A 21,041-nucleotide genomic window follows, 5' to 3' on the forward strand; every position below is an offset into this window, starting at 1 on the left:
TACTTCCGGGGGCGCGAGGAGGTGCTTCCGGCGCCACCGCCTTCCGCTTCCGGCGGAGCCGTGAGGGTGCTGGGCAACCGGCGGCACCATGGGCAAGTCGGATTTCCTCAGCCCTAAGGCCATCGCCAACCGCATCAAGTCCAAGGGGCTTCAGAAGTTGCGCTGGTACTGCCAGATGTGCCAGAAGCAGTGTCGCGACGAGGTGAGCGCGGCCGGGCCGGGTCTGGTTTCCTAAAAATATGCAAATGAGCATGCGAATTCTCCCTGGTTTCATTTACTTCCACTGTAAGTCGCCAGTGCAGGGAGAAAGGGATCCTTCAAGCTGAAGCGTTTATTTTGAGGCAACCGTGGTAGGAAAGGGCTGAAGGGCGCCTCTCACAGGTGGTATATGGGTCCTCTAAAGTCGGTTAAGACTCCCTGAGAGTGACTTGGGTCTTGCATAGGCTGCAGCAATGAGCTGCCTCAGAATTGATTGTATATTTGAACACTTTTCTTTTTTAACTATTATTGATTGTGCATCGTATAGGGGTTGAAACGATCATAAATACAACATATCATACACCTGACAACGTTGTTGCTGTGTGATCCTTCGTTTTAGTGTGTGGGGGGGGGAGCCCACCTGCTCTGCAGCTAAGCTGGGCTGGGAAAGTACAGCAGCATTTCATTCACGTTCCTTTCTGCCCTGATTTGTTCTCCAGTCTCTTTTCTTTGGTATCGCGTGCTTCCTGCTCTCAACGTGGGATGATTTGGATGCTTTCCCGCTGGATCAGAAAAGGGGGGTGATTTAGGCTGGAGAAGAGAAGGCTGAGAGGGGATTTAATAGGAACCTTCAGCTCCCTGCAAGCGGGGTTACAAAGAGGATGGAGCTGGACTGTTCTCAGTGTGGGGAGGTGACAGAACAAGGAGCAATGGGCTCAGGTTGCAGCAAAGGAGGTTTTAAGTTGGATATTAGGAAGAACTTTCTCACTAGAAAGGTAGTAAAGCATTGGAACAGGTTACCCGGAGAGGTGGTGGACTCTTCATCCTTAGAGGCTTAACATCCATCTAGACAAAACTTTGGCTGGGATGATCTGGTTGGGGATAGTCCTGGTTTGAGCAGGGGAGAATGGACTAGATGTGACCTCCTGAAGTCCTTTCCACCCCTCAGCATCCTCTATCTGCCTCCCCTAAGGTGCTTTTAGGGTTGGGTGCGTTGTTCAGCACCTTGTTCTCAAACCCTGAGGGTCCCAGTCATGCGGCTAATTAATAAAACTACTCGGGTGAGTAAAATAACCAGTGTACTATTATGACTGCAGAATCTTGCCCAAGTTGAATTGCTGTTCTCCAAGTGGGATATCTAGACTTTTCTGTCAGATGTTGAGAATCACTGTCTTAAACCCACCACATTTTTTTGTACCAGAATCCATTTGTAAACATTGATAGCCAGTCTTGACCCAGGGTCCCTCATTTCCGACCCTCTGTCTCCTGCCCGCAAACCCTCTGTGTGTGGGCTGGAGGGGGCACCAAGCAGCCCCTTGCAGGCTGGAGCACTGCCAGCCTGCAAGGGAAAATCCATGGTTGCCCATGTTTTTCTCCTTTAAAGGAGAATACATTTTTCAAATGTGTTGATCTGTTTTTAAAGTTTGTTTATGACCCTTTCATATATTCTTGTGACCCACTTTTGGATCAGAACCCACAGGTTGAGAAAAGCTGGTTTAAGAGATCTTTGTGTATAGGCAGCTGCAGATTATTTTTGTTATTTTAGTCCTTTATTTAGTTAAGACTTTTTTTTCTTCTTAGTGGGGTGGATGTGTGTTGCTAAGGATAGGGAGCCCTTGAAGACAGGTGGATCAGATTGTTCCTGTAATGATTCACATTGCTTGGTTGAGTTATATGTCAACCTTATCAGTACGAGGAGTGTTTAACCAGATTCAGGCACGGTATTCTGCCGAAAAGTAGATCAGCTCTAAAGCTGTTGATCTCAGCACATCAGCATCAGCTCCCCAAGAAGTCCCAGTAAGTTGCTGGAGCAAACTTTTGCGGGTTCTTAACTTACTTGCTGTTATAGTTAAGTAATTTTTTTTTTTTATAGGATGGCGTTCTATCTAGGATGATTCCTAAATATTTAGGAGTACTGTTATAATGTAGGAGCTGCTCTCTGAAAACAATAATGGATTGATAATTAGCCTATTTATTGTTCAAGTCAAATGTAGACACTGCCGTTTTCAGGGCTTGGGTGCAGATGCTATTGTTTAAAGTAGGTATCTAAAGTATTCAGATCAGATGTGAGTACTGCTCTGGAGAAATAAGATTGTTGTATAACCAGGACTATGATAGCAGCATATAGGAATCTAGACATCTTGCTTGGAGAACAGCAGTTCAGCTTGAGGAAGACGCAACATCCAAGATGCCTGGATACAAGAGTGGCTCACCCCTTAATACAGAAACTATTACAAATTCCACCATTAGACAAGCTGGCTTTGATCTCCCCAGACATCTTTTTGTCTTCTCTAAACCGAATCAGGGCAGGACATGGTAGATGCGGATTTCTATTACGTAGATGGGGCTGGATTAGCTCACTGAACTGAGACCATGGTGTCCCTTTTCAAGCTTTGAACCACATCACCTCTGAATGCCCTCTCGTTGCATTTAATGAGACTTTATTGGATTTGCACAATGCTACACCCGAGGCAACTGGCTGGCTGCAAAATTTATATATAAAATTGTGAATATGTTTTTCCTTGTTTTGTGATCATTGTATCATCATACTTTAAAAAACCCCCAAAACTGCACAATCAGAACCCATGGGATTGATACGAAGCTGATATGAACCTGCTGAGTGTATGTAGCTGGGAAGTCTATGAGAACTGTAAGGTCAAACCCTCATATGAACATCAGGAGATAGTGCCAATAAACACATGCAGATGAAGTGCCAAATAGATAAATGCTGGCTATGCTAGGATGGAGTTCTGGGCATGAAAGGCTATAAGGGAGGAGACGGAACTGGCACATGTGAGTGGGGAACACAGAGAGTGTCTGGGATAGTGGCAAAGCAAAGGGAATCTACTTGGTCTTTAGCCCTATGTGCTGTGAAACATTAGTGTTACTTGTACCAGGGGTCAGTTTTACTTAAAAACCTTTCCTTGTAGTTTGTTGCTCTTTAAAATGTCAACTCCATAGAGTCAAGGGACACAACACACTCATTTTCTTTCTTTCTTTCTTTTTCGTTTGTTTGGGTTTTTTTGCAGAATGGCTTCAAATGTCACTGTATGTCTGAATCCCACCAGAGGCAGCTACTGCTGGCTTCTGAAAACCCTCAGCAGTTTATGGACTATTTTTCAGAGTAAGTTTTCCCCATATCCCCCCTTAAGCTGTGATCCTGCAGTTGAACCCCTGTGCAGCAGACGTACACCAGTATATTGGTGCCATATTAGATTGGCATCAATAAAAGGAAATTTAACATTATCAGCGTTCAGCCTTTTTTTGACTGGTGTAGCTAATAATGTTCCAATAAATATAATATGCCTTCTGACTGGGGCCCCCAGACACCACATGCATACATGTAGCTGCATGCACGCATGTGCTTAGCAATGCAGCAGGGCAGCATGGAGAGCACCGCCCTGTAGGTAAGTTGGGGAGGGCACGGGTGAGAAAAGGGGCGTGGGGAGGCAGATCAAGGTCATCATGGTGAGGTAATGAGAGGGGTTGGGGCTGTGGCAGTGTGGTGAAATGGGACCCTGGGGCAGGGAGTGGGACAGAGCCGTGGGTGGCTTGTCCAGGGGATCGGTGTCCCAGTGCTTAAAAATGGCGGTGAGGGTTCTTAAGGTAAAGCTTGTTGAATGAGTTTTAGTTCAAGCGCCACTGCCACCATTTTTAAGCTCTGGTATGCTTTTAGGACCAGAGCTGAGCAGGGTGAGTGTGGATGCAGGCTGCTCACTGTGGGCTTGGGGCTCTCAGCCCTGCTGCCTTTGCCCTGGGAGTCACGTGCTAGCTGCATGCCCCCTGCCCACCTAGCACCAGGAGGCATAACTTGCTGCTTCCAGATGGGCAGGGGATGCGGCATGGCTGTTACTCAGCTCCTGGGGCAGAGGCAGCAGGGTGGAGAGTCCCGCCCTTGCCCCACTCGGCTCTGCTCTGGTTAAAAGTGTCCTGTCACTTAAAAATGGTGGTGGCAGCGCTTGAACTAAAACTCATTCAGTGAGCTTTAGTTCAAGCGACCCCACCACCATTTTTAAGTGCCAGGACACTGATCCCCTGCACGAGCCATCTGCGGCTCCATCCCATCCCAGCCCCAGGGTCCCATTCACCACCCTGCCCCTACCTCTGCCTCCCTCACTGAGGGTGGTCTCAATCTGCACCACCCATGCCCCTTCCCCTCTACAGACTTACCTGCAGGGAACTGATGTCTACATTGCCCAGCTGCATTCCTATAAATCGGTTATAGGATCAGTGCTGGCCGATATGCCTGGTGAATAATTGGCTATTGGTACTGGCTAAGAAAATCTTTATCAGTGCACCCCTACTGTGCAGTCTTCTTATATTGCAGTGGATTTCCTTAGAAGATCCCGAGTGTTAACGAATGGTGATATTTTGTTGTACTGCACTCAGTGGCTAACTTTTTAAACAGGTGTTTGGAAAATTAAGTGGTAAGTTTCATCAGAACTTAGTGGGGCTTTTGAAAATTTCATTCTCTGTTTAAGCATCTTACATCAAGTGGCACTACTTTATTCAAAGGTCTATCCAGAGCATAGGGTAGCCTATCAGTCTAGCCTGGCTAAGGCATACCAATTTCTGTTAGCTGTCCACACACAAGGGAGCGATGGGTCCAGCCACTGATCATGTCCAGCCACTTTTAGCTCCTTGATTTGAATGACCAGGTACCCCCGGCAGCAAAGCTGACTTGGCGCAATGTCTAGCATGAATCCAGAAAGGCTCAAATTCATGTCTCTAGATCTCTGGTGAGATGTTGTTACCACCCTACAACCCTTTTCATTACCTTGTAAGCCAATCAGAATGTGTCACCCACCCATCAGAATGTATTAATGCTGCAGGTTATAGTAACATTAGTAACTCCTTGAAGGTAGTAGTAAGGGAATAGCTGCATTTCTGTCTGGTTGGGTGCTCATTTATCAAAGGTGAAATGTGTGCGCACGTGCATGCATGTGTGTTCATGTGGTGTATGTGTGCATGTGCACATTCACTTGCTTTTTAAGACCTACAAATATAGGAATGCCAGTGGAACAGGAAATGATTATCTGAATATGATGACATTAATTTTAATCGAATACTTTTTTTATATTGTGAATAATTTCCACTGTCACTTAAAAATAGAAATGCTATATAACTACAAGTATATTTAAAGAGCTTATTTTCTTTATTCCATAGGGAATTTCGAAATGATTTCTTGGAACTACTCAGGAGGAGATTTGGTAAATACATGGCCTGGGATTTCTTTCTCTCTTTCCCCTTAATACCTTAATAACAAATTAAAATCAGTTTTTCCTCAGTGGCTGACCTGTATTTAATGGATTTTTTTTTTTTTTAGGAACAAAGAGAGTCCACAATAATATTGTGTACAATGAATATATCAGCCATCGAGAGCATATCCACATGAATGCCACACAGTGGGAAACGCTGACTGATTTTACTAAATGGTTAGGGAGAGAAGGTAATTATAATATGCATATGATACATTTCAAAACCAGTGGTAACCAAGTCTGCAGTGAACCTTATCCTGTTTTATCCGTCCGTTAACTCGTATTCACCAGAATTACTACTAACCTGTGATGAGTTATCAGCTATTGTCATTGGAAACAACAATAGAAACTAGCACAGAAATGTTTCCCAAATACAGAATCTTTCTGCAAAGTGTGGTGGCAGAACAATTGGGAAGTCAGTCTTAATTCTTTGGACCAATGAAAGGCTAAACTTTTAATAGTTACAGTAATTAACTTTCTGTTGAGTGCAAGATGCAGAGAATTTTGGTAGTGTAGTGTCATAAAAGGTTTTTATAAGCATTTATTTATAGTGACCTCTGTGGATTCACTTGTGAGTGACATAGTCACTGTCAACGCATTCCAATAACATTAGCAGTAATAATGATGATTCAATTTAGTAACCTTTTATGTCATATAAATAAGGATATGCTATATATCATTTATATGTATCTATTTCACTTTTATTGCTAGTTAAAAAGGAAATGCTTTCTTCATTAAATAAAGGAAGCTGAAGTACTTACCTTGCTATGCTAGCTTCACTGTCCTATTTCCAAATAAATCAGATTAGCTGAAGTTTGTTTTTATGAGAGTTTAAAATCAGTTTTCCCAAAATCGTACTGGAGGGGGAAGTACTACAGTTATGTCCGTTCATTAATATACAAAACATGGTCAGTGAAAAATGTCTTTGCATATTACTTCTTCTATGAATATCATGTTTTAAATAAACATTGTTTTTTTTCTGGTTTGGCTTTGACGGGAACTTTTAATACGTGCACTTTTAAGGTCTTTGCAAAGTGGATGAGACTCCCAAAGGCTGGTACATTCAGTACATTGACAGGGACCCAGAGACTATCCGCAGACAGCTAGAACAAGAGAAGAAAAAGAAGCAAGACCTTGATGATGAAGAAAAAACGGCTAAATTCATTGAAGAGCAGGTTAGAAGAGGTTTAGAGGGGAAAGATCAGGTGAGAAAATACAGTGTATACCAAACTTAAGGGCAAAAAAGTGCTTTTTAAGTATATAATATATATGTAGGTATAGAACCACTCCACCTGAATCTTGCATTGGAATGCAATTTGCGCTTACTAGGCTCTGATTGATCAGCCTTTGCCTGCAAACAGATGTTGCCTTTGTGCCATCATAAAAAAATTTATGACAGCACAAAGTCCAAGCAAATAGATGTTCTTGCCCCTTTTCATGCTATAAATACCCCAAATTGTGGCCATGACAAGAGATGGTAAATGTTTGTGTCACTTTTTTGCGTTGGAGACCAGTTTGCTTTATGGTGGCAGAGGGTGCATAGCCCAGAGCTCTCCAGCTGCCCAGGCAGGTGCTCCCATGGCTTCAGGGATCTGATCCTGCACATCTTGGAAATTTCATGGTGGCAGGTTCTGCATATGCAGAGCAGGGAGCCCCTATGGGAGTTCCTTTTCACAACCCTCTGCTCTTGCCCATAGGTACCTTGGAATAATCCAGCAGAGAATTCCTCAGACATGCATTTTACCTCGTGGTTGTTGGCATTGCTCCAGGACTCATTAACCCATTGATGTCTGGGATTTAAACTTTTAGCTTTCAATTCCACTTCCTCATAAGTAAGTCCAGAGAAGAGCCACACGCATGTTCAGAGGTCAGGAAAACGGACCTTATGATGAGAGGCTGAGAGCTATGGGACTCTTCAGCCTGGAAAAGCACAGGCTAAGGGGTGATCTGTCCAAGCTCCAAAGGTCTGGAATAGCCTGCCACCAAAGGTGGTTCAAGCACCTAGTTTGAATGCCTTCAAGAGAAATTTCTTGCTGGGATCCTATGATTCCTGCTGACTTCTTGCCCCTGGGGCAGGGGGCTGGACTCGGTGATCATCCAAGGTCCCTTCCAGCCCTGTCTATGAAATCTGTGAAGTTTTAAACAATTTTAAACTAAGGTTGGAGCTGGTCTGTTTCAAATTATATCCATATATAGACAATGAGAGAATGCTGCAAAAAGCATTAACAAGGTAATGTCTTCCATCCATAATTGTCTTTATGGACCAGGTCAGCCTGGTATTGTATGCCCATTACAGTAAACTGTAAAATCAAGCGAATTAATGATTGCCAGCAACGATGTGCAGTGCCAGTGGTTTATCTGACCCCTGCAATTGTTGTGTTTTATGTTGGCAGGAAAGGCCTGTCTATACTGAACTAAACAGAGACAATGATGAAGAAAAAGGTAACTAGATTTTTAAACATATAAATGTTTGTAACTTAAAAAGGGCATTTGTGGGGTCCAGTGGATATATTAGAAGAGTGAAGTTTGAGAATTACTTGGTGTTTTGTAAATTACTCTGACTTTATTGAGAAGTGCTATAGAAATGCAATGTGTTCTTTTACTAAGAAAAGTAATTTATTTGAATAGATGAGGCAAAGCATTTAAATTGTGAATCTGTCTAAATCTGTAGCCCTGTTCATTTGGGATTATTTATAGTGTCACATCTTTAAATGGACATGTGTTTAAAGGGTAGAAATGAGTAACATCTCTCTCATTTTGTAGTTGCATTTAATTTAAACAAAGGCGCAAGTACTTCGGTAGCAGCATCTTCCAAAACAAGGTGAGAAAAGATGCTAAGGCTATCCCTTTATTATATATTACATATATAATTTATGGTTACCTGTGTTCGGTAGTTGCCATATGGAGGGGACAGTTTTTGTCCTGGCAGTTTTATAGTCTTATGCCTGCTCCTGCTATGAAGTAGAGCAGATTAGAAAATGCAATGTTTCTTTCTGGCCTTCAAGTCTTTGACCTGGCTTAAATTAAAAGTAGGCTCCTAAACTCATTAAGGCTTTATATGGATGTCTGGGAATTAGAAACCAGTTGCAGGATCAGCTCCAAAGAAACACTTCTTATAAGGTGAGGAGAGGGATATGGTATATGATCAAAATTTTTTTTAAAGCATATCAGCAATATGCAGCTGTCCGCCTATTGTTTATTGAGTTAGTTAATTTTGGCTTGTACAATGTGTTTTCATTACTGTCTTCAGTTGCTTCTGATACATTTTTGCTGCTCAGCATTCTGGAGGGTGAAACTAAACCAGTTTTTTTCAAACTTCGCTGAATTTAATCATAATTGCTTACCTGCAAGCAATACAGGAGAAAAGAATTGATAGTACAAGCAACAGTAAGTTTCTGCACTTGTAAAACCATTTGGCTGATGATAAATCCTCTTTCACAGGACAATATTGTAATTAAACATATTACAAGTAAAATGAAAGCTTTCCTATCATCACAAGATAAACTTTTAGATAAGAGCTGTGACGGGATGTATGCCAGACAGAAAATGAGACAACAAACTGGTAGACAAAGATTAAACACTGTAAGGCATACTTATAAATTATTTGTAAATACAGGGTGTTAAAGAACTCAGCATACAGAGTTCCCTGAACAGAATTTCTTACTCCACCTGTTAAGAAATACAGTTCTGTGAGCATTTGTGGTACTCAGTGGAATTAAGCTAAATCTTTGAGGATATGGTAGGTCTGCATTTCTCACGATGTGTAAAAGAAGTCAATGTTAATAGGGAATTTCAGGCCTAGAGCAAACACTGATGGATTAATATCTAGTTGTGAATCCTACAGATATGGCATCTTCATTGCTTTGCCTGTCCTCTAGAGGCATCGGCTTTTTCCAAGGAAACAAAAACATATGGTCCAATGCACCCTGAGGGGTTCTATTAGTTAATTGTACTACAGGTTTGTTTCCTACCAGCTGTATCTCTGCAGTGTCAGAAAAATTACCCTATGCTATGGCTGGAAGTAACAGTTGGTTGAAGGGATCCATCAAAGTCTTCAAGCCAGTAAATTAGCATGGTCAGTAGACTAATTTTGGTGCTGCCTATAATCAGACTATAAAAGAAAGCATGTGTTCCAAAGAGGTTATGATCTAATACCATAATCCTGCAAATTGATCCGCTCCTGTTTGTGTTGGAGTCCACATAGGTTTGGGGGTTGGGGTGTCTAAAAAATCAGTAGCACTTGTTTGCACAATTTATTTAATCAGATACATCTCTGTAGCAGTGTCAGTTTTGAGACTGATTATGAAAACACTATCTCATCATTAGTCACACCCCTCTTCCGGCAGTGTCCTTGGGCCCAGTGCACTGAAGATGGTGGGAGGAACCGGATCGGTTAAACGGAAAGAAACTGGTCAAAGCTCTGGTCAATCAAAGGAGAAAAAGAAGAAATCTGCGCTGGATGAGATCATGGAGGTATAGTAGAGCTCATATATAACCTTGCATGCCTTTTTAATGACAAGTTGTGTCATTTAATGCACTCTCCCTTGGGCTAACTTTAACGAGGATTGGAGGGTCCAGCTCACGCTTGAGTGGTGATAGCAGCTTGCTCTGTTTCATACCAGTGCCTCATAAGCTGCACTGCTACCCGCTACAGCAGGGTAGACAATATTTTTTGGCCAGAGTGCTGAAAAAAAACACAATATCTACCTTGGAAGGTGCCGGGGTGCTGACATGCTGGAGCCCGGAGCAGCTGTTTGCAGCCTCCCAGCTGCAGCCGGCCCTAGGAACCCAGTCTGCTTGCAGCAGGGCTTGCAGCCTCCCAGCCGCCTGCTGGGAGCAGCCTGGCTCTGTGGCTGACAGCAGCTGCTTAGAGCCCGGGCTGGTGGTTGTGTGCCAAGCAAAATGGCCTTGTGTGCCATGCTCGGCACACATGCTGGGGGTTGCTGACCCCTGTGCTACAGAGTCCTTATTCTACCAGAAAAGAAAATGAGTCTAAACCTTTGGCTGGACTAAATATAACAGAAACACCCTTATTTTAACTCATATTTCTGGACTTCCTCAGATTGTTACATAAAAATAAAATATTTTCACTAACCCACTTTAGCTTGTTTGGGTTTTTTTTTACCAGAATATATAGAATTTGTTTGGGAAGGGGAACATTGCTTTCATATGAAAATAGTGACATGGTGACTGACACTTTTTTTTCTTCTTCTTCCATAGTTTGAAGAAGAAAAGAAAAAAACAGCCCGGACAGACTACTGGTTGCAGCCTGTAAGTACCTAAACCATTACAAGTCTATCAAGGAAAATTCTGCCCTTTGAGTATATGCATAGAGCTCTTGATTTGCAGTGTCTAGATCCAAAGGCTGAATTTGAAACAAATGCTCTTTCATTTTTCAGAAAGAAAAATTGTCATACAAGACTTGCTCCCGGATTTTGTAAACTGATTTAATTTCCCTAGTTTTACAGTTTTTACTATTCTATGGCATGATGCTCCAGATATTTACCCTCTTTTTTGTTGTGGTGGGTTACTCTGTGGTTAAAGGATGAGTACTATTCAAGTTTCTCTGGATGCACTTGTAATTTATTCTAGCAAAGTTTGACCCTCTTCCACACTAGCTACTGGGCTACATAAAGGTTTAGGAATCCGCTAGCAGAATTGGTTCTTGAAATGTAAGTAGAAGGCGCATGCAGTTAAATCCAGAGCTTCAAGATGTAGTGCAATGTCTATGGTTGCTGTTTGATGTACCAAAATCAAATTGAAATATGCTTTTAAAACAAAAATGTTTCAGTTGAAGCAAATAACATGCTGTAGCACTAGCATAAACAGCAAGTCTTAGCATCTTTGCTTTCTGATGCTACATAACAGAAAATTGCAGTCTGTATGGGTGGGACAACTTAAGCTAAAAAATAATTGAAGAGGGACACTAAACCGTGTGTACTGTATGTAACCTTTTCTTCTCTCTCTCTTTCCCCACTCTTCATCCAGGAGATTGTTGTAAAAATTGTAACAAAAAAGCTAGGTGAGAAGTATCACAAAAAGAAGGCAGTTGTTAAGGTGAGTACAGATCATTTAATTTGGGAAAAGTTTGAATACAGTAATGGGAGGTGGGTGTGTTTCCACAACAACCAAAAAAATACGTCTCAGGGTTTTGTTCAGATATTGGAGTTGCTAGAAGTTGAATTTCAACGGTCAGAATACAGGTTTTCCCATAACTTTGTAGTTTGTGTTAATGTGTTCCTGGATCCTTCACTCTTTTATTTGGTCCTCCTTATTAAAGTTTATTCTTGGATCTGTTTTATTTTGAGGATCTGATCACATGGCTGACTTTTTCCTTAAACCATAAAGTCATCTGGTTTCTGGGGGGTACCTAAGGATTTCAACTCTGCCCTGACAAGAAAAAATCCCAAATTATCTTTGAACACGTATCCTGTGTGTTCAGAAGCTTTTCAGCTGGCCAAGCCTGCCTCTGCTGTTCTGACACAGCCTTTTATGGCTACTATCAGAGACAAAAAACTTTATTAGACCAGACAGCTGATCTGGTCAAACATGACAAAACTGATGCTTTAAAGTGTTTCAAGTGGGAATGCAGAATGACTAAGCAACTGAGCATCATTTAAAAAATGAGGGTTCCCAACTTCTTTTGAAAATCAGGTCCTTTTTAAACATCTCAGTTTGGACGCCTGAAATCTCTAGTTATTTCTAGCTCAGCAGTAAAGTTATGTTCCTGGATATCTGCTCATTTTTAAATTAAACCTTCAGAAAAATTCAAAGCACAATTATTTCTAAGCTATTTGCTTAGAATCCTCTTCTCTGTGTGTCACTTTATTATTCTCTTTAAAAAAATAGTTGTATGTGGTATCCTCCCTTCCCCATCACCACTCTTCCTAATATATTTGATTTTCCATGACAGGAAGTAATCGACAAATACACAGCAGTGGTAAAGATGATTGATTCTGGAGACAAGCTGAAACTTGACCAGACGCATCTAGAGACAGTAATCCCGGCACCAGGTAAATTCATTTCAAAACCAGCCATCAAATCATTATCTGTGCTTTCATTCTTTAAGCTGTAATTCCTAAGCCTTCACTTGAAGATTCTGGCAAGAAGCCTCTTTTTGCTACATCTCTGAATAAGCACATTTCTTATCCACGTTGAGTTCTGATATTCTGGCAATTCTCCAACTATCTTGTGGCCTCTCTTGGTGGAAATTTTGTGGGTTTTTTCTTTTTGGATTTTTCACAGTCCTCTCCTAAAGGAATGATGCTCTTCTAAGAAGGATGTATAAGTATTTTTTTGGATCCATTGGCGATAGCAGAGATGGCTTGCCAAAAACTTTCCTGATTGCCTTGCATCATTCTTAGACTGCCTGTTCCCTCCAAAATTATGCTTAGTATAGACATGTAGAATTGGCCAAGTTTGCAGACATCTTGGTAGTATTTTTGTAGATGTTCATCTATAATGCAGTAACTTTGAAAACCACAGCTACTCAGTTCCAACAATGCAGGGAGTGTTCTCACTTAGGGGTGGGCACAGTATGGCCTGCAAGCTGTATTTGGTCCATCAATTGATTCTATCTGGCCTGCTGGCCACCACCAGAAGGGATGTGCCCTGTGCCACTGTGCTGTGCTGCAGTCGGGCCCAGGCCTCTGCTCCCCCCCTCCCCCCCCGCATCCTTCCCCTCCTGGCTTCCTGTTGGTACTGCAGCTGCACAGTCCTGGCACTGCAGCCAACAGCGGCCGGGCCCATGTGGGATAGGGCCCAATGCAGTGTGCCAAGTGGCAATCCTGCCCACCCACCTCAATGAGTCACTGCCACCATGCCAGGAAAGTCAGAGATGTTAAGAGTTTGACCTCCTGTATGATGCAGAGGTAGTAGGCAACTATTAGTCCTGGATTATGGTTATATGGGTGAGAGGTCATCAGCAGGGATCCTGGTTTTCTCTAGTTTAAAAAAAAATCCCCAATTTCTGGTTAATGAAAACCCCAAATCCACATTTTTCCATGATTAAAATGAAACACCAGGATCCCTGGACTTTTGGCATGTATGCCTAGGCAGAAGTATGGAGGAGTGGAGGCTGGCCAAAACTTCCATCTCCCCTTTAGACTTTTGAGACATCAGTGCCTCTAGTTATATGTGCATCCAGGAATTGAACTCATATCTCCTGCATGATGAACAAGAATGCTACCACTGAGCCACAACAGCAGGTGACAGAGAACAGAAATAATAAAAAACAGGAAAAGAGAGCTGGAACGGGGTAGCCTGTCCCTTCAAGAGGAAACAGCCCTGCTAAGAGAGCCCAGCTTCAGGGCATTTGGATAATGACGGAATGTCTATTGTCCGCTCTGAGGTGCATGTGCAGTTATTGCCAGCATGGAGCTGATGCTGGAGCTGTGGAGCCCAGCACAGCTGTTTGCAGCCTGCCCACTGCTTGCTGCAGCTGTCCAGAGCCCAGGCTGGCTACAAACAGCTGCGCTGGGCTCCGGAGCCCTGCCATCACCTCTGTACTGGCAGCAGGGGAGAGACTGGGGTTGCGCTGCCTCAGGCCCACCCCGCCACCCACTCTAAGGCGCAGGTGCATGTGCCAGAACAGAGCTGATGCCATAGGCTGGTACAGCTGTTTGCAGCCTGCTTGCTGCAGTGGTCCAGAGCGCAGGCTGGGCTCCGGAGCCCAGTCATCAGCTCTGTGTCAGCAAGGGGAGAGGCCAGGGTTGCGCTGCCTCAGGGGCCCCCCCCCCCCATTTGCTCTGAGGCATGTGTGTGGCTGTTTGCAACCTCCTGGCTGCAGCCAGCCCTAGCTCTGTGTACCTGCTGCCAACTATGGAGCCCGCACTGCTTGCAGCTGAGCCAGCCTGATTCCTACCTACTCCAAGCCCAGCACTGGTTCAGCCCCCCCCACCTCCCCCCGGGATGAAGCTGGCACTGCCCCTTGCCAGGAATGCCACACCTTTGCGGGCTTAGCTGTGCGGGGTGGATAGTTGGGCTGATGGGAAGGCTCTGGGCTGGGGCCTTGGCCGGCCATGCTGCAGCCCGGGGGCTGGCTCCCCAGGGAAGTACAGGGGCTCCAGCAGGCCCAGGGCGTTATTAGGTCAGACTTTGTCCACTGGTCCCAGCAGCCCAGCTCTGTGCACCCATGTTTGGGTATGTTTGTCTGCCTCTGGTTGTGTGTGTGCATGTGTCTGTTCTGGTTCTGCGTGTGTGTGTGTGTGTGTGTGTGTGTGTGTGTGTGTACACGTGCCTGGTTCTCTCTCTCTCCCCTCTTCTTAATTTCTTTCCCTCTTTCTCTCTCTCTCCTCATTCTCTTACTTCTCTTTTTTTCTCTCACTGCAACATGCTTAACAAAAAAAGTACACAACAACAAGGGCAACATTTATGATTATTAAATATATTAATATGCAGTGCATCCTGCCTTGTATGGTACCCCCTTCCCAATTTTGTTTTTATGGCATGCCGGCACCTTCTAAGGTAGACTTTGTGGGGTTTTTTGGCACTCCAGCCAAAAAACGTTGCCTATCCCTGGCTTAGAACAAGGCAGAAGGGTTTGGTTTTGTTTGGTTTTTTGCTTGTTGTCTTAAAGCAAAGTCCTTGAGCAGCATTTGGGAAGATTGGCTAAGGAGCTCCTCAGGGAACAAAACCTGCCTGCAGAAACTATTGGGCTAGACAACTGGCTTGCAGGGGCATACTCTGATCCCCTGGCTTTGAGAAAAGGAGTGTGGAGAGAAGAGGGGCACAGCATCTAGAATGAGGCCCTTATGGAGAGTGAGAGGACATGGGGACACGGAGCCCATGGCTTAGGAAGAGAATGGAGACCCTTCTGTAAAGGGAAGGGGGTGTAGGCAACACATACAACCCCTGGCAGGAAGAGGAAGAAGATCTGTGTTGTGGGTAGGTGGGAGGGAGGAAATGAGCTGACACAGCTTCTGGCCTGGGCTGAATGGGAGATTACAGAGAACCCTCTGGTAGATTGGAAGGGGGAAGATGCATAGAGAAGGAAAATGGGAGACCAGGATCCTTGGTTGGAGAAGGGAAGGTGGCACATAATGTGGGAGGGGCATGGTACAGCAACAGAAAAGGGAACCCTGGCAAGGGGAAGATACACACAGCCCTGGGTTGAGGAAAGTTGTGGGAGCTGTTGCAGAAGGTTGCTGAAGTAGAAGAGTATAAGGTACATGGGGAGCAGAGTGCAGGGGCGCAGTGATCCAGGGGATGTTAGTAGCTTCTGTAGATGGGGTTCACTGCACATGTCCATCTGTTAGTATTAAACTAAAGAGCATCATGACACTTACAAGCCCTGGGGGAAAACTGAGCATTATCTCAGAACAGCCTGCTAATGAACGCTGATCTGCAGTTCTGATATGGACTTTGCAAAGCATCTCTGTCCTGTGCTGTCTGAACAGAAGGACAAGTCAAAAGATGCTGAGAGTTCCTTGGGACAAAGATTTTTTCCTATTTTGCTATTTTAGGAAAGAAAGTTTTGGTGTTAAATGGAGGTTACAGAGGAAACGAAGGCATCTTGGAATCTATAAACGAGAAGAGCTTCTCCGCTACAATAACAATTGACTCTGTAAGTACGGTTTCACACAATGGCACATCTCCTATGTAGGATTTTTCATCTGTGACTCACAAGCCCTTTAGAAAGGAAATCAAGATCATTATCCTTCTTCTGCTGATGGGAAATCAGCAGAAGGGATTACAGGCACACAGTGCCTGTAGTCCTTCAACAGGCTTGTCAGACTAGGAGCAAGGTTTTCTAAGTCCCTATCTATTGCATTGACCATGTTACCTTTAAAGGACAACCAGATACTGAATATGCACATTTCATTTCATAGATATGCTTGTAAACTGTTTAGTGACTTCAACTTAAACGTAGCGTTGGCAGGAATTCATCAATTCAAGGATGATCTCTCTACCACAGCTCACTGATGGGTCTTGAGGTGATGTAAGAGTCCAATCCTTGAGCCATAGACTCATCTGCAGAAATTGCAGGTCTTTCCTTAAATGCCTCCTGTCTTTAATCCTTTAACCCTTAGGTTTAGCAATACACATAAAAGAATGAATTTTCTTACAGTATTTACCAAATAGGACGTGGCTTGCTGTTTAATGGATATAGTTTCCTTGTTCATGCTACTTAATAGTTAAAAACTATATTTGCATTTTTGTTACAAAGCACATTTCTCACAGAAAATATTCTCTGAGTTGCACTTGAGCGTAAGATGCTGTTTTTTCCCTCTGGAGTTATTAATGCCAATGAGAGTTTTGTCATTGAAATACTAGCCCCCACTATAATCACCTACTGAATGATGGTGCCCGGGGGTGGTGAGTTTTTATGCAAGTTAGAGGGGTTCTAGAGCTTTTTACAAGTTAGAGTTTTATGCAGTGTAGGGATTCCCAACATTTGTTATAAAAAATAAGTACTTAACATTAGGCTTCTAAATCTATACGTGTACCAGTGTGTCTGACAGTGTTACGGGGCTTCTTGCAGCATGTGGGAAGGTCAGTAGTTTCTCATGTTCCTTTCACAAAGAATGTTTCAAAAAAGCTGCTTGCAGTTGTCCTGGAATCAAAAGCACACAGAACACATCCAATCAAAAGCACACGGAAACTTCTTGAGGGGGAAAAAGTCTTCCGGGGAAATGCTAAGACCTTACCACATACTTTGCCTCAGAGCTCACACAACAGTAGAGGACCATACCCTTGGGCCTGTGTGTATATATAGCAAAGGCATTGCTTTCTGAGGAATTCCCTTTGCACATTGCAGAGTAGGGCTGTGCGAAACTTCTGCAGCCATTTCATTTTGGAGGTGTTTCGACCTGTTTCAAGGCCTGAAACACTGACTCTGAAATTAAACGGAAGGCTCCAAAACATCTCCGAAACAAAACAAAAGCATCTGAAACGTTTTGGAAAATTTTAGGGTTTTGGAGCCAGGCTTGCAGGGAAACAGAAACTAAGAGGGAGGGGGGGGAAAGGACTGCTCTGATACTGACATCTGTAGCTGGCCAGTGTCTGTGATCTGTCCCTGGGGTCCCTTCCAATCTCTGTGGTCTGAGGGAGGGATGGCAGCTTGCTGTCATCCCATGTGCAGATCTGCTGGGAGGAGTCCAGCACAACCCCTCAACCCTCCTGGGGGATGTGGGTCCCCAAATCTGTGCGCAGGATGACAGCATGCTGCTCCTGCTGGCTGGGACCTAAGTCTGCTTGGCACAGCCCATGCTGAGCACTGGAAAGAACCCAGTGCTGGTGCTACCCCCAGCCAGCAGCGGCAGACTGCTGTCATCCTGCGCAAAGATCCAGGGGCCTGTGCCTCTCAGGATGAGTCTGGCACAACCCCGCAGCCTTCCCAGGGGCGCAGGCCCCCAGATCTACACATGGGATGACAGCAGGCTGCTGCTGCTGGCTGGGGCCAGCGGCAGCGCCAGTCTTCCTGGTACTTGGCACAGGCTGTGCCAGGCACCACTCCCAGCTGGCAGCAGCAGTCTGCTATTATCCCACGCACAAATCTGGGGGCCTACACCCCCTGGGAGTCTGACACAGCCCCGCAGCCCTCCTGGGGCGCATGGCCCCCGGATCTGTGTGTCAGATGACAGCATTCTGCCGCTGCCAGCAAGTGATACAAGTTTTGTTTGAACAGTTTGAGGTGCAGTTTCCCAGGAACCCCTTCACCAGCTCCTTGAAACTTGGCAGGCTTCATGCCCTCAGAAGGGGCTACCATCCCTGCAATGTACATCTAAATCAGGCAAGAGATAACAAAGTTGTAGGCGTTTTGGTGATTCCCCATTTCAGCCTGTGGCCGAATCACCAAAACAGCATCAAAACTCCGAAACAGGTTTGGCCAAATCGAAATGGAACAGTCATCCAAAACACTGAAACAAATCACTGTCCCTCTGTAATGGCCAAATCTGAAGCCAAATCGAAACATAGCCGTTTCATACAGCCCTGTTTCGGAGCATCTGCAAAGGAATTCCTCATCACTGTCTATGTAGCTGTTCTCCTCTAACAATGTGGGAATTGCAGACCCAGGGTCTAGTCCTGTATCCCGTGTTTCAGCACCAGATGCCTCAGGGCAGGTGTCAGCAACCTGTGGCCAGCGGACTAGATCTGGCCCATGAAGGTCTGATTCAGTGCCGGGAGAGGAGGGGTGCTATTTTAAAGAACAGTTTAAAGGGGCTGCATTACAGCAGTGCTCTGCACCCTTGCAGCCAATCTTACTGTTTTCCCTTGGTGTTTGCCGGGGTTTTTGACAGCAACTGGTAGAGGAGGGGAACAAGTCACTGGCAGCAAGCAAGTCATGTGTGCCTGGCCAGCTGCTTTAAAAAGGTTTCCCAAGGGGAATGTGTGAAAAGCCATGTAGTGAGCAGATACAGGTTCATCTTTTCCCATGGAAAACCTTGTTTTTATTTCAAATAGAGGTGGAAGCACAAGATTTTACATCCCTTCCAAAATCTGTTAGCATAAACAATTGAAATTCATTGTTCTCCATATAAATGTCTCCTTGAATCTTGCCACCCTGTCCTGTGCTCATTTAATTACATGCAGTCTTCTCCAAAATCTGACCTTGCTCATACATGCCTTGTCCCATCTTTGATGGATTAAGGTTGAACATTAGTTAAAAATCAATAAGAGTTAGTCCAGCGTCGTGTACAAATGCCAGTTTGCTGCTAGGCAGATTTTTCATTTCCAGTGCCATTCACGTAACATTTTTTTTAAATGCCTCTAAAAGCAGATGACTTGGGTTCACATATAATTTTAAATCACCTCAGGTTTATCTTTTCTCTTATTTCTTGCGATTTGTTCATCTGCAGGGGCCTTTAAAAGGACGCCGCGTTGACAGTATCCAGTATGAAGACATTTCCAAACTTGCCTGAGACTTGAGTTAAGGCACCGTGGATTTCCGGAAACATCAAACCGATGTTCTCCATACAAATGCAAGACTCTACTATGTCAGGGTTTTTAATTAGTATGTGTATTTGTATATTTCTATAATATAGATGCATATAGAGAGAGGATTTACCACAAACAAACTGGGTGTATATAAAGACTGCTGTAAATCTATTACCTAAGTATTTGTGGAAATTTTGTTTCAGATGATTGTGTATGAAAGTTGAATTATATTGTAACCATTTGAGTTCCTTTTGTAAGATGCTGCTGATATCTGTAGGCTGGAACTTTTTTCTTGGTGAACCATGTTAAACATTCGAGAAAATATTTCAACCTTAAAAGGGCCCCTTAATTCAGGTGCTACTTGTGTGATAATTGTCAGAGTTTGTCTAAGGTACTTTTGGACCAACTACCGAAACTGAATTCTTCCTTCAGGAATAAGTGAAGGGATTGAAAGACTAGCAGAAACATAACAGTTCTGCAACACAATAGGTTTCAGGGTTGCAATAATGTACCTAAGAGTGGTATTAAAATTGTGACCCACCAGTTTTTAGAGCTATCACTCTAAGGTTACAGTGAAATTCTCTTAATATTTTGATAAGCTTCCCTTGGTCCTGTCAGAGTTCCTGTAAATACCAGTGGGTGACTTGCCTGCATGGACTCCAAAATGGAGCCCTTTATTGGCACGAGTTATAGTACAAGCACATCTGTGAGGCCAGCTGGGTGCACAATCTCCTCAGTGACGTGATACAAGCTGATCTCAGTGCTTTGTCTTTTGTGCTTGTTACTGCCGTTTCTCAGCTCTACTGCAAGTCACTTTTACTTGTAAACTGTTTTCAAGTATGTCCCATTTTGTGACGTGATTTTGTACAATGTTTATTTTTAAAGCAATTTATAGAATAAAAGCAGCTCTTTCTCAGCATGTATCCCCTTCTAATCAGGAGGATTGCTCGGTTGGCTTGCTGCTGTCTGGGAGCACCAGCAGAGAGGGGGGCAGGTGAATTTCTTGCCTTATTTGTTCAGATAACTAAAAGTGACAGACTGTTGTCAGAAGAGGACAGAGCATTACGTTATGGCTGGATGTGTCTCTAATTAGATCTTCTGTCTTCTTGGAACATGACAGAAATGGTTTTCCTCCAACTAAGTTTGACTACAGAGGACAAATCGCTTGTTTATGGCCACTTGATTTTTAAAAAATATATAATCAAGTCACTACTGATCCACGCTCTTTTATTAGTGTTTTTGTAGCACTTGGACTAAGCTAGGATTCCCTTTTGGTGGTCACTGTACAAATGTGTAGAAATACATGGTCCAGAGCTGGAGAAGCTTTAAATGTAACTGAAGGGTAGATATGAGGGTGACAAGCATTAGGTTCACATAATGGGGGGATGTTGATTGTAACAGTAGTGCAGTCATTAGATGGTTTGGGGGCCACTATCTCGGTGGTTCTGAATCGTGTAAATAGTTGGGAAAGGAGAGGGGAGATCTGTATTGACTTAAGCTAGAAGGGCACTGTTGAAGCGGGAGAGGTCATTTATTTGGGTGAGAGAAGATGGGGAGAAAGAACGAGGTGTTGTGTGGATATGAATGCATTTGGCAATAGTGTGGGAAATGTATTGTGTGGGGCAGGAGAGAAGGGAGCTGATAGGGATTGGCAGGGGCTGGTGATCCCCAGAGCATCATTCACCAGACTGGAGAACAAGAAGGAAG

The 21,041-nt window shown here is 43.9% G+C and overlaps 1 protein-coding gene across 1 annotated transcript; it reads left to right on the plus strand.

Moving 5' to 3' along the window:
- Nucleotides 1-31: 31 nt before the first annotated feature.
- Nucleotides 32-20,550, plus strand: KIN (Kin17 DNA and RNA binding protein). Its single transcript, XM_019543741.1, has 13 exons — nt 32-202; nt 3,228-3,322; nt 5,365-5,408; nt 5,525-5,647; nt 6,480-6,661; nt 7,850-7,898; nt 8,220-8,277; nt 9,803-9,929; nt 10,677-10,727; nt 11,445-11,513; nt 12,370-12,469; nt 15,920-16,020; nt 19,256-20,550. Exons 1-13 carry the CDS (start codon nt 89-91, stop codon nt 19,316-19,318), a joined length of 1,176 nt encoding a protein of 391 aa, XP_019399286.1. The 5' UTR covers nt 32-88; the 3' UTR covers nt 19,319-20,550.
- The last annotated feature ends 491 nt before the right edge of the window (nt 20,551-21,041 follow it).

The sequence above is a fragment of the Crocodylus porosus genome, unplaced genomic scaffold (genome assembly GCF_001723895.1).
Source record: "Crocodylus porosus isolate Cpor-Errol unplaced genomic scaffold, CroPor_comp1, whole genome shotgun sequence".
Taxonomy (NCBI): Eukaryota; Metazoa; Chordata; order Crocodylia; family Crocodylidae; genus Crocodylus; species Crocodylus porosus.